The 12,249-nt window shown below is 33.1% G+C and overlaps 1 protein-coding gene across 1 annotated transcript in view; it reads right to left on the bottom strand.

Moving 5' to 3' along the window:
- Positions 1-805: 805 nt before the first annotated feature.
- LOC129968222 (phospholipase D1-like) overlaps positions 806-12,249 on the bottom strand; it is a 69,742-nt gene continuing 58,298 nt past the window's right edge. Inside the window, exons 21-24 of the mRNA XM_056082075.1 lie at positions 9,336-9,403; positions 7,050-7,264; positions 5,112-5,235; positions 806-1,064 (exon numbers count right to left, since the gene is read on the bottom strand). Coding sequence (XP_055938050.1) covers positions 840-1,064; positions 5,112-5,235; positions 7,050-7,264; positions 9,336-9,403 — 632 coding nt within the window. The 3' untranslated portion in view covers positions 806-839. The remainder of the gene's footprint in view (positions 1,065-5,111; positions 5,236-7,049; positions 7,265-9,335; positions 9,404-12,249) is intronic.

Below are 12,249 nucleotides of genomic sequence, written 5' to 3'. Positions count from 1 at the left end.
CTATGCGTTGCATGTAAGCGTTTTATAATGCACAGATGTTTTAGCAACTACATTTGTGAGAGTCGACGGAATGAAATAAGATTCTTGCATGTACATTATTACTGCTATGTATTTAAAATAAAGTTTTTGAGAATAATATATAGACAACCAAATTTGAGTCTGAAACAATAACATGCTACTATGTTTCGATTAGAAATTGAAACATCCTTCGACCTTTTTTAATATGTTGAAATTCCTTTGAATTCTCAGTCACGTTTTCAAGTTTTTGTAAAATTCCGCTTCTAGGCTACATAATCCTGTTCCTTTTTTTTTAATTTCGATTAGAAATGAAGTACTGCCTGAGAGTAAAAGAGTAAAAAAGCATGAATTATATGAGCAATTATTTGGAGCCTCAGAAATCGTCCAGTTACTTAAGTATTATATTTAGAACAGATTTTTTTTTATGTTCTTAAATTTATATGCCTATCCAGCTTTCAACTCATTTTCTCAATTGCTTGTCCATCTTGGCTGCACTATTGATAAGAACTTCTTATAAGGTATATTAAACTGAGCTTGAAATTCACTATATAATGTTCATGTTCCAGCAATATGTTTTTACCTTTTGATAAATGAATGCATGTTGGTCGCCAATGTATAACTCGCTACTAATTACGATGATGTAAAACAAACTGTTTACCAGATGAAATTTATTCCTTTTATGATTTCTTTTCAAAACAATAAAAACATTCAAGTCACACACTAAATTTAAAGAAATTGCCTTATAAAAAGAGCTTTGTGATCCTGTTTTTATTTTTATTTCGCTCCATAATAAATATAATAAACCTTTTTTAATCTCTGCGTCAAGTCCATACAGAGACGGGCAAATAGCGTTCCTTGGTGGACAACGTCAGGGCTAACTTTTCGTCGCATAAAAAGAAAAATGGGAATAGCACCAAGTAACCACGAATCTCTTTCAGTTTTTTCATTGCTTCTTCGGGATTCGTAGAGGCGAAGCTAGGCATGGACTGGAGCACTTTTAGCTCTCGAAAGGTATGGGCGCTATCAGTGGGTATACAGTGAAAGACCTGCATTAAAAAAAATCAGAAACCATATTATTTATACTAAAGCAGCTCTGTACGTTTTACACTTTATGAATTTCTTATAAATTAAAGAATTCACTATAATGAAACAATTACAACATAGACAGCAATAAAGTGTCATCAAAACATAGCGTGATGGTGGGATCGTTTTAATAAAATGCTGCCAATTGTTCGATTTCGATGGAAATTGTAATAAATGTCTTTAAAAAATTAATTCTTATTATCTATAAAATTATATATAAAGCAATTTTGAAAATTTTTCAGAAATTTTTTTTGGGGGGGTGAGAAGCAAATTTTCGTGTTTCCGCTAGCTAAAACTCATTCACGGAATCATTGCAAGTTTTGATATTCTTGATATGTGCTAACAATCATCTGAATTTTCAGTTAAAGTATCTGAATACTCAGATTAACCGTCTCAAAAAAAGATTTGCCAAAATCCCTCTCTAATCTATGAAATGGTGAATCTGAATTCCATCAAAATGGGGAATAAGAAAAAGAACCAAAGTCTGATCATAAAGATAAGCCAAATAAAATTCCAATATGTGTATGAAAAGTCCAAATGGGCATTGGTCTATTTTCTACCAAATTTACAGAATTATGCATAAATGTAAATTAATATTTTAGTTGGTAAAACAAATTTTCAGTTATTTGTCTGCGGCTGATGTTTCATATCTCCTAAGGGATGATACTATTTTTGAACTGAAATCTTTCCTTTTCTTTTCAAGTAAAAGCAGGCTATTATTTTAAAAATAAACTAATAAAGATATTGCAATTCTTCATGATTGTGCTTTGAAATCTAAAGTGGAATAACTATTATGGTGTAAAAATAAACGCTTCAAAATATGAGGAAAAGAGTTCTTAAGGTACCCATCCCAAATTATAAAAATCAACCTTTTGAATAAGAGAGAACTGTTAAATCTATTTTAAATGCCATTCCAAACTTTGGAAATTAATATTTTACATTTCCCACATTTATTATTCTGCTTAATTATGAGGTTTTAAAAAAAACTATTTTTTTAAGCTTTAAGATTAAAAGGAATAAAAGACAAAAATTAACTAATCAATTGTTGAAGTCCTAAACATGGAATAGTTTTTATGATTATTTTATATTAAATTAAACTTAAAAACTAGAAAAAAATTTAATTCATTTTTTTTTTTCATTTTTTAAAATTTTTTATGAAGTATTTATATATATACAAAGTGCATTTTTTATATAATACCAACAGATTCTTGTTGCTACTCCTCCAAAAAAAATAAAACTATTTTGTTATAAAATTTATTAAACTTTATATCAAACTTTGAACTTTTATTTATGTTTACAAAAAAAGATGTGACTTCGTACTTAAGCAAAGTCATTAAAATAAGGACACTGATATGCATTAAATGTTCAATCTCTTATATTTTTACTGCAGTGTGAAATGGTCTTTAATAGAAGTAAGGAACATTATTGTGGCAGCATAGAATATATGATAACCTTCTTTAAACGAAGAAACATTTGATTATCATCTCTTGATAACAAAGATTTAAGATATTGGATATCCATGTATTAAAATTTAATTTTGATACCTTTTTAAACGGAAATTACTGGACTAAGCATTACAAAAGTGATTCAGAGATTATATATATCCTTCAAGAGCAAGGTGCCAAGGAAAACTCTCTCTATATATTAGGTTAAGACTTGGCTTCTATATTAGGTTAGACTCTATACATTAGGTTTTGGCTTATGTGCATCTATTTATGCAGATTCTCGATAATTTGCTCACTAACTTATCACGAAAAACAAATGCATCATTTTTTTTCTAAAATGTTGCATTATTATCCTCACCAAATAATATACATCTGTCCAATTTTCTCTACTAATCATACACATAAAAATGTTTTTTAATTACAAGAATCTGTTTTGCTATTGCTCGCCTTTAGAACTACATGTGAGGCCCATTTTCATTTAAACGAGACCGTCAACAAAACTAATGACAGATTTCAAACACAAGCTATTCTTAACATTTTCCATCAGATTTCCTCAAAAAATTTCCAAACTTCGCACTTTGATGCAGCTTTTCATCCGATTTCATAATTGGACCATTTTCCTAATACATATATTTAGTCATGCTATAAAAGAAATTCATAGCATGAATGCTAAATGCTATGTAACTAATCCACGTAAAGAGGGGTTTTCGATACTCCAACAATACAATATCTTAAACAGTTTGAATTTTAAGCACTGATTTTTTCACAAATGACTCGTTTATTGGTAAATGTTTGATATCTGCATATCTAAGGCACTAGGCACAAATGTTTGATACCTGTAATCCCGAGGTATCTATATGTCTGTACGAGGCACAAAAATCGATGTTATTACTTACTGTCGAATGGTAGCAATCAGTTGTTAATAAACCGTTTAATTAAATACTGCATACACATTCCTGCAGTAATTTGTAATAGGTATTCATTCAAATTCTTGTTTTCATTCTTATCAGGTAGGCTAAAATTTAATACAAATGCACTCCACATTGATCCTTTAACAACCTAAAAAGTGAATTGTCTACGAACAAGCTGATCACCAAAGGTGGTTAATTGTTATTAAAGTAAAATTTAACAGGCAGTAGGATTATTGGTTGGTGCTTATTTATTTCATGGCTACCTCACTCTTCAGACTTTAACCCATGTAATGGTTAGTTATGTAATTATCTAAAAACAACTTTAATCGTGACAGCATCAAAAATTTATCAGAATTGATATTTATTTATTTACTGGGGCCATGTGCCTTCACAAAGATGCCCTATCCACCCGCCGTCCTGAACGCTGCATTCCTTTGAAAATTGGCCATCGGAGGCACCGTTTAGAGTGGTGTAAGGAGCACAAAAACATGACATCTCATCAATGGAGTCGTGTCCTCTATACGGATGAGAGTAGTTACAGTGCCACAAGTGATTCTCAACGCCAGTTGATTTGGAGAGAGGTCGAGACACGGTTTCATCCCAGTAACATCACGGAAAAAGACTATTACGGTGGTCCTAGAGTTGTCACCTAAGGAGGCATTATGCTGAACGGGCGGACTGGGCTCCACATTTACAAGAGAGGTTCTGTAACCGGAAATAACTATTGTAAGGAAATGATTATTCCCCTGGTGTGTCTGTTTCGAAGTGCTATTGGACCAGACTTCGTTTTTTATGGATGACAATGCACGGGCACGCCTGTGGTGAAAGCTTATAAGCCAGTTAACAGCTACGCTACACGGGCAATTTCTTCTGTGTTGTGTTCATGTTACTCGGCTGCGAACCACAAGGTCCCAGGTTCTATACTCGCTCATATCAATCCGCCACACACATGACTGCTGATATACAGCAGCTATTGGAAAATGAAGAGTTGGCAGAAATGAAAAATTCGAGTGGCTTGAGCAGCGCTTTTCCCTGATTTAAATCTCATAGAACATGTGTGGGATGCTTTGGGGAGCCACCTTGCTATACGATTACATCCTTGGGGGAAACCAAACAAGTGAAACAGATGCTGATTGAGGAGTGGGCACTCTTACTTTAAAATTGTTGGACAGTCTGGTGCTGAATATGGAGAGACGGGGCAAAGTAACCTCTGCAGTAAGGGGAGGGAATATCCCATACTAAGTAACATCTGCTTGTTGTTCTTCCTCTTGGACAAACAATCATGTGTAACGATGCTTTGAGTTCAATAAATCCTTTTTTGTTTGATTCTATACTATATGCATTGTATTCATTACTGCGCAACTATGCTTTCTTTATCGTTTAAGTACAAAATGCTGTCTCTCATTTCTGAATTTCATGTCTGTCAGATGATTTTTCGTAGAGTTAAGGCAAAAAAGCATCTGTTGTTAAAGTTTAGCACACGAGTGTATATCATAAGGCCATTGGAGAATGCCATTTTATTCCAAGATAAATCCTCTTTGGAATTAAAACTCCAGAACAATCATCAAGGTTTCTAAATTTTTTTTCATGTCAGACGACTTTTAAAGATGGATTTTTTTTCAAATAAAAGCGGTATTTTTAAATGTGTAATCACCTCTTCATATATTTCAGTATTGCTGATAGCAGTTTTTGTCCAGATGTCTTTTGAGAACTTTTGAGAACTGGGATCACGTAATTCAACATTAAACTGGGAACTCGTCATCAATCCTAGGTGCTCCCTGAAATAAATATTTGTAATGAATTATTTTATTTTATTTATTATATGGTGTATACCAACAGTTGCGTAACACCGGAATAAATTCCATTAACAATGATCACAAATTTAGTATTTAGAGGTGAAGGAACATTCCTTCCTTAAAAGGCATACACTGATATAATAGACATGAAAATGGAAAGTTAAAAAAAAATACAATAAAGAAATACAAGCAGCATTATATTGTATACAAAATATTATATTTTGAAAAAAAGAAAAGGAAAACAAAGTTACGAAAAAGAAAGAAATTAAATAGATAAAATAAAGATAAATACGAATGTTTTCTAAAAAGTATCCGCCTTGAATTTTCCTGCATAGGGTGGTAATGCTAGAGTGGCGCCACCGTTCATAATGGAGAAAGACAATTTAACGCGTATATCTGAATTTTTTTTTTTCCGTATTCGGTTGTGTCAATCGCTGCCTGCTGAACGTTGAGTAAGGTGCTGTTATAAGCATCCGTCGGATTTTTTATTTCTCTCAAGATGACTAATCCATATTTTGTAGGCGAAACACGGAATTCCAGTCGTCTTCCAACCTCCCTACTCTCCAGATATGGCTCCTTGCGACTTCTGGTTGTCTCCCGAATTGAATATCCCGTTGAATGATTCGTATTTTAAGCAGATAAGAGATTATGCAGACAGTGACAACGGAGAGATGAACACCATTCCAAAAGAAGCCTTCCAGGAGTGTTTTCGGCAGTGATCGATAAGCTAATTGTGTGAAGGCACAAGGGGCCTACATTGAAGGGGATTAGGGTCCCAATTTCGTCATGTAAGTAATATATTTTTCCTCATCAAAGGTCGGATACTTTTTAGACAGGCCTCGTAAACTAAAATAGAAAATAAATAAAAATTTTAAAAAGAAAGAAAAACCAGGAATGTTCTTAAATGGTATGAACGACAAGAATATGTCTCTGAATTTCGTCTGTCAATTCTTTTTTACCAATAACCTCAAAGAAAAACATCCCCATCTTAATATTGCTTCTGATGTTTCCAGTTGTAGAGGAGCAGAATATATGTAATGATGTCACCATTGATATTTTCACCGCATCGGCGGTAACAGGCTTTAAGGTTGAAACGGCATAGATATTTGGGACACAGATATTGATTTGCAACTACTTGATTAACGAAGCTATAACGAAATTTTTATTAACTATAGAAAATTACAGAAGCTGCGCTCTTTTGAATATATTTTATTTTTATTAAAGCTAGAGGATGAGCATGCTTATTTTGTTTTCATTTCCCATTCTAAAATAGCCCATGTTATTTTTAAAAACCATGTTTTCTTCTCACCAATATATATAAACGCAAAATATCATTTGAAATTCGAAAGGTGTTTGCTTCTTGGGTAATAATACCCAAGGAAATATTTTTTCGAAATTTCAATAAGAATTTTAATTAACTAAAAATCATCCTAAATTTTATCGATTTTTCGCGATATATTCGAAGCATATTTAAAAATTACTATTTCTCCATGATGGAGTAGGGCCGAAAAAGAATGTTTTTACTCCATCTTAAAATTTAAGATATCAACATTTCAGTGATAACAATTTTATATCCATACAACAATTTATTTTATTTTAACTAATTTTTCTTTTCCGAACGCAATTTGTATCAACGCTTCTGTTATTATCATGAAAGTTTAACTCTTTGTATTGTTTAACCCCATTATTCGGGGGGAATTTTCTCAATGGCATCTAAAATAATATTGGTGCGGACGGTACACGTACCTGATGTATAAAGTATGAATGAACTCAAATGAATCTTTCTTTGCTAATACCTGAAGATCGCATTCCTGAGGGAGTAGCAAAATTTGCCTGCTTCGTGTGGCCTCCCTTCCTCTTTTTCCAGGAAGTGGGTGTCTCTGATGACCACCGCGATCTCCGAATCTCTTCTGCCCAACAGACTGCGGTCATTGATATTCGCCGAACCGATGATAGCCACCTGATCATCTGCAATGAGCAATTTGCTGTGCACATACACCAGTTCAGTGACCTAGGAGCAGTTAGAATGAGCTATCACACTTTTGATTTGAATGTCATAAATCAATAGCGAATGTAGGCATTTTATGGTCATAGATAGTGCACATTATGAGACCACTTTTTCAATAAACAGGTCAATTTGATCCTACATTTCAACGCACTTTCGTTACATTCATGGTTTGTTTCAGTTTAATCATTTTTAAATAATAGCTTTCTAACCAGTGATAGTAGTGTCCCCTAAACTTTCTAGCATACTCTCAAATAATGGCACTGGCGTACAATAGTTACGAAATATTAACATTTAGCGTGAAATTAGCATTTTCACTGAATCTATCGTGGCATTCTTGGTAAGTTATTTGGCGATTAATCCCTGCCAAGTGGTTAACAGAATCCGAAAATCGAATTTGTGCTTCAGACACGTTTTTTCAACCGAGATTTGGATGGGAAAAAATGGAGACAAATATTTGACACAAAACTGCACCTGTAATTACAAAATCCCACACCTAACTTAATATATTTAAATCATTGCATTTTTGAATTATCGCCTTTACATGAATCTGAAAGTACAGACCGACAGATTCTCAACCCGTTGTGGTTTTGACTCAAAATTTAGCAGATGTCTACAATATACAGATGTTAAATCTGTGTGCCGAATCTTATCAGTCTAACTCTCTTCGTTTTGCAGTTATCATATTCGAACAGCCGGACAGACGAACTTCCTCTGAACAGAGTTTATTCAACATTTGATAGAAATCTGCAAATTTGGTGTAAAGACCGTATACCAAATTTCATCCGTCTAGTTCAAAGCGTTTTTTAGTTATCTTTGTCACAAACAAACGGATATTCTCCAGAATTGTGTTTTTCGAATCCATCGAGGTGTAAAAAGTGAAGATTCGTCAAAGCCTCGAGTTCGAATTTTTTGATTACTATACTTTCTCTATACTATATACTATGATATGTACTGCTTTCTCTGTATGTATATATGTATGTTTATACTATGTACTACTTTCTCTATACTATGAGAAGAAAAAAACATATATATTTTTTCCTATCTATTAACTTCAAAACTGTCGATACACACATCTGCATACCATATTATTGAAATCGATATTCGATATTTATAAATATTCCAATAAATAAATAAATAAATATAATGAAACATGCAGAAGCCTAATCAATCGTACTTTACAAAGCAGATAATATACCGTAGAATTCAATCTGTAGTATACAGCTCTTTTTTACATAATATCCCTCGGATCTTTCATTCCAGGGCCTCAGTATTTGATATAAACAGTAGATCAAGTCATTTCTGAACATGCTTTGACGAAACAAGTGTTCTTAAAGATTTGCATTCTTCGTGCTTTAACAAAATAGTCCGTTTCTTAACTTTTGTTTACTTCTTTATCCAAGCCATGGAAAATCTTAGCAAAATAATGAAGGGGCATTTTTTCCCATTCTGCCATGCTGCAAAAAATTCAGACCATGCCAGGCTGAAACTCTCTCTCTCTTTCCTTGAATGATTGATTTGTTTCTATCTATGTATATGGGATGGAGGTTAAAAGATACTGAAGATTTTGTATTTGTAAAAATGCATTGTTCAAACTATTAGAACAAAAAACAATGTTTTTAATTGAACAAATTTGGACCCTTTTCTATACGTGTTGACTTCCTGAACGATAAGAATTTACTGCGACTGATATAGTTTCTTTACTGAATGTAGTTTTTCTTCTAGCAAAAAAAAATCACATAGTGAACAAATGAGAGCATAGTAAAGAAAACACTTTTGAAAATTTTACACCTAAGTTACGAAGTTTCATACGCATGAGTTTAGTGGGGCGAAGTTGTATTCTGGTAAACCTCAAGAACTGACGAAAAAAATAAATCCCCTAACAAAATGGAGGAAAGGTTAGAAGAGAAAACGTTCTATTGGTAAGAGAGATTGGTAAAAAACTTGAAAAATGTTGTTGTGTGTCCCATTTGCTAAATATGTAAAATAAAATCGTCATTTCTTGTCTCCCTTTTAATTTAAATAATTTTTCCTTTATTGATAAATGCTAAGATAATGCCAACAGATGCTTACTTACGAGTTTATAATTTAATAATCCATGAGTTCGTAACCCGCAGAAGGAAATGTACAGAGATGGGTCTTGTACTAAAATAAAACAAAATGCTATTTAGTCATAATTATTTGTTGAAGAAAATATTCTAATATGATACTTAAAGATTATTTTTCTACTGTGGATGATTAACAAATGAGTAAATATTTTCAAAAATTAATAATCTAAATCTTATTTAAACACATGAAAGTTCGAATTCAAGATGCATAAAGCTCGAATTTTCAATTTAGCCTATCTCAAAAGTTTGAAATATGAGAACTTACCAAAAACTGAGTTTTCTTTATCATAAATCGATAAAAAAACCAAATAAATTCAATTTCTAACTATGTTTGATATAATTCAAAAACATTCTTTAAAATCGACAGAATATGTGTACAATATTAAAATCTATTTATGGGAGTTAATTAAAATATGGTAATTAAATATTATGCAAGCTTCTGATTTTTTTATAGTCATATTTTTGCAAAAATATAAAATTATCTCTCAAAAATTGATTTTAATATTATTTTATTCATATTATTTTAATATTATTTATTATTTTAAAACTCAAAGAATTACGTTTTTTAATAATACCATGTTTAATTTAATTGATTTAATATTTTCTAGTTTATTATGGTATAAAATTTATAATAATGTTTTAATTGGAATTTAAATTAATTTTCTCCTTTCATCAAATTGTATTCGATTGCAATATGGGAAATAAAAATTAAACTAAAATGTTTTTTTAGGCATTGACTTCGAACAAGTCGTTTATTTCATGCATATACTGGGTGGTCAAAAAGTCCGTAAAAACTTGAAAAATTCATAAAACCCATAAAATTAAGCAAAATAAAACAAAAACGGTTTGCAGATTTTTCATCGTCAATAAGTCATAAGTCAAGGGATTTTTTTGTAAGAAAAAAAAATTAATCCCAAAACAGCCTATAGGTGGCGTTGACATTAACGACTTAATTGGAAATATGCAAATGAGGCAGGCGATTATAAATACTTACACTCTTGATCCAGAATCAGTTCTCCATTGCAAGCTATGTAAGTAAACAAGGATGCTATGTGGAAAAGATAAAGCTTGTTGGTGAAGCTGTTGCACTGCGTAAATTGCGATTTCAGAAAAATGTAAAGAACGGGAAAGGACCTTCAACAGTTTCAGGCCTCATAAAGCTTGTTCAGCGATTTTAGGAAACTGAATCGCTGGAAGATCGTGAAAGTTCCGGACGACCAAGTGTAATGCAGACACGTTCGGAGCGTGTTGTAGCCGAAATGGAAACATTAGTTTCCGAAACCGCGGCAGGGTCTAGCAGTGCACGATAAACTGGCAGACGCTTGGAATTACCACTATTCTCGATACGCAGCATTCTTCATGGAGTTCTTAATCAGTATCCAAACAAATTACAGTCTCGCCATGAACTTTTGGCATCGGATACTGTACAGAAAGAAGCATTTGCAAACTGGGCTCTCTCCAAAATTGAACAAGATCCCTCCTGGGTCTTTAACATCTTGTGGACAGATGAAGCTCCTTTTTCGCTCCATGACGACGTTAGTACACATAACTGTCGCATCTGGGTGACGTCAAATCCACGAGAGTACGCTGACAAACCACTGCATTCCATTCCCACAAAGTCACAGTGTGGTGTGGGTTCACAGGTTCCTTCATCATAGGACCCTTCTTCTTTGAAACACAGTGTCCGGTAAATGGGTGGAAAATGGTGACTGTAAATGCTAAGCTTTATTTAACGCTTCTGTGTTGTTTGTTTGCGGGAAAAAGATGCGCTTTCTGATGTTACGTTTATGCAAGATGGAGCAACAAGTCACACTGCTATTCCAGTCAAGGAATTCCAGATACAAACATTCGGGGAAGAGAAAATCATTAGTAGACGTTTCCATGGCCTTCTCGGTCACCAGATGTGACACCAGCAGACTTTTGACTGTGGGGAAATTTAAAACCATAGATGTATCGACCCTGTTCATCCAATCTGTCGGAAATGAAAGATTCAATCCGCCGAGAGATGTCGTGTATATAGCCGGACATGCTACACTCTGCTGTTGCTGGATTTGCAACACAATTGCAACGGGTAATCCATTGTGGTGGTGGACATGTTGAACATATATTGCAATAATAAATGATTTGATAACATTATTTTTGTTATTTGCGTGTCTGTTCTTCCACTTATGCACAAAACGCCACCTATCGACTGTTTTTTGAATTAATTTTTTATTATCTTATCTAAAAAAAAATTCCGTAACTTATCGATGCTAAATCTTTCAACCGCTTTTTATTTTGCTTAATTTTACGGGTTTTATGAATTTTTAAATTTTTTACGGACTTTTTGCCTACCCGGTTTATCTATCTATACTTATAATAAAGCTCAATGTGTGTGTGTGTGTGTGTGTGTGTGTGTGTGTGTGTGTGTGTGTGTGTGTGTGTGTGTGTGTGTGTGTGTGTGTTGGCGCTCTACAGGCCAGGTCATTTGACATACAGCTATCAAATTTGGTACATGTATACCTTAGAGGTCGGGAATGTGCACCTGGGGTCCCTTTTTTTGAAATTTTAATTAGAATTTTAATTATTAATTAAAAACTAACTTTCCCGCCAAAAAAATCTTTCATTTTCCCCACCGCCAACTTTTCCGCCAAAAAAATCTTCCATTTTCGCCATCGCCAAATGAGTAAGGCTTCCGGGGTTTTTTCTCCCAACAGTAATGAGGCTAGGGTTAGTATTTTTCGGCGGATTATTTCAAACGATTCTGTTTATTTTCTTAATGTTTGATGCATTTAAAATTCAACATTGTTAATTAATCCATGTTTCAGATTCATTCTGAAGTACTTTTGAATTAAAATAACAAAGAATAAAGGAAATTAAAAATGTATAATCTGCATGGCGTTA

This window comes from Argiope bruennichi, chromosome 5 (genome assembly GCF_947563725.1).
Source record: "Argiope bruennichi chromosome 5, qqArgBrue1.1, whole genome shotgun sequence".
NCBI lineage: Eukaryota > Metazoa > Arthropoda > Arachnida > Araneae > Araneidae > Argiope > Argiope bruennichi.
The sequence above is the reverse complement of the archived record's forward strand: the minus strand, read 5'-3'. Positions and strand labels throughout refer to the sequence as shown.